We start from the raw sequence: 1,803 nt of genomic DNA on the forward strand, positions 1-1,803 counted from the left end.
ATGTATTTGTTACCTCTAGATGATGGGAATGGTCCCATAAAATTAATCCCCCAAGTATCAAAAATCTCCACCTCAAGAATGTTCGTAAGCGACATCTTATTTTTTCAAGTGATTGTCCTATTTCTATGTCACCGATCACACTTCTTCACAAATGAATGGGCATCTTTAAGTAGAGTTGTCTAATAGACTACCGATTGCAGAACTTTTGCAGCTGTTCTATCACCACCATGATGTCCCCCATAAGGTGATGAGTGACAATCGTACAAAATCTACTCCACCTCCTTCTTCGAAATGCATCTCCTCATCAGTGGGTCAGCACATTGCGAATAAAAGAACGACTTTTCCCAGAAATAGTAGTTTATGTCATATATGAATCGCTTCCTCCCTTCAGGTGGCATTTCTGGAAGAAGTAATCCGCCCATTATGAAATTTACATAATCTGCATACCATGGTGATGGATCATGTGTGACTGCAAAAAGATGCTCATCTGGGAAAGTCTCTTTAATCACCCATCCTTTCTCCACATGCTCTTGATTTTCTAGCCTTGACAAGTGGCCAGCCATCTGATTTTTTGTGCCCTTCTGATCACGGATTTTCAAGTCAAATTTCTGCAAAAGAAGTACCCATCTAATAATTTCTTGGCTTAGCAGCTTCTTTGAGATTAAATACCTAATAGCTGCATGATCCGTGTACACGATCACATACATTCCTACTAAGTAGGACCGAAACCTGTCAAAAGCATAGACAACTGCTAATAATTCTATTTCCGTCGTGGTGTAATTGAGTTTTGCATCAGTTAGGGTAAGGCTGGCAAATGGGCCGGTCCAGGCCCGGGACCGCGGGCCAGGACCGTTTGGCCCGATTTTAGCGGGTCTGGTCCGGTCTCGTGGGCCGGTCCTATGATTTGTGCCCGTTAGGCCCGGGATCGTTTAGCCCGCCAGAGCCCGGTCCCTTAGTGGGCCAAACGATCCCAACAGCTATTTTTAAAAAATAAAAAAAAATAGCCGTTGGACTGTCAAAAATAGCCGTTGGCTATTTATAAAATAGCCATTTAACTCCCCCAACTTTGTTTTAATCCCAAACTTTTTATAATTATACTTTTTCCCTATTTTCAACTATAAATACCCCATCATTATTTTATTTTTTCTTACAAAATCATCAATCTATCACAATCTCTCTCTAATTTACTTCTATAATTGCTACTATTGCTTACTTTATTGTTACAATTTGTGAAACAATTATGAAGTTGGTGAATTGAAGTCTTCAACGATAATCAATTTCCAACAAGTTGTTCGTCAATTCGGTAAACTCGTTCCAACGCTTAAGTTTTAATATTATAATTTTATTTGTTTTATTTACTTTGCTTGATTAATTAAGATGGCTTATTCCTTAAAAAATATGTTTAGTAAAAAAAAGGAAAAATCGAAGAGTGGTGAATCTAGTGGCCAATCTGTTCCTCCTCCACTTCCCCCTGCTCCCCGACCCAAACCTGTTACCCATCCTACACCTCCTATTCTTGATAGCGATAATAGTTTATTACAATTTACCGAGAGTCAATTTTTCCATAATATTGCACCCAGTGAACAATTAAACCATGAATATATGAATGCTCATTATGGTAATCCAACTATTGATGAAAATAATGATGAAGAAATAGATTTTGATGAAACGCAACCGGATGACGATACACCCACTAGTCCTACTCCTGAAGTTAACCCAACTAATAATAATCCAGATGATCCCTCGTCTGACCCTCCTGTTAGTGCCCCTACCTTTTCTAGACAACCTTTTAAACGGGCAGAA

General features: G+C 39.0%; 1 protein-coding gene across 1 annotated transcript; it reads right to left on the reverse strand.

Moving 5' to 3' along the window:
- Nucleotides 1-269: 269 nt before the first annotated feature.
- LOC117275269 (uncharacterized) lies at nucleotides 270-707 on the reverse strand. The gene has a single exon (XM_033654575.1). The coding sequence runs from the start codon at nucleotides 705-707 to the stop codon at nucleotides 270-272; it is 438 nt and encodes a 145-aa protein (XP_033510466.1).
- Nucleotides 708-1,803: the final 1,096 nt, after the last annotated feature.

Source organism: Nicotiana tomentosiformis, chromosome 11 (assembly GCF_000390325.3).
Source record: "Nicotiana tomentosiformis chromosome 11, ASM39032v3, whole genome shotgun sequence".
Classification (NCBI taxonomy): domain Eukaryota; kingdom Viridiplantae; phylum Streptophyta; class Magnoliopsida; order Solanales; family Solanaceae; genus Nicotiana; species Nicotiana tomentosiformis.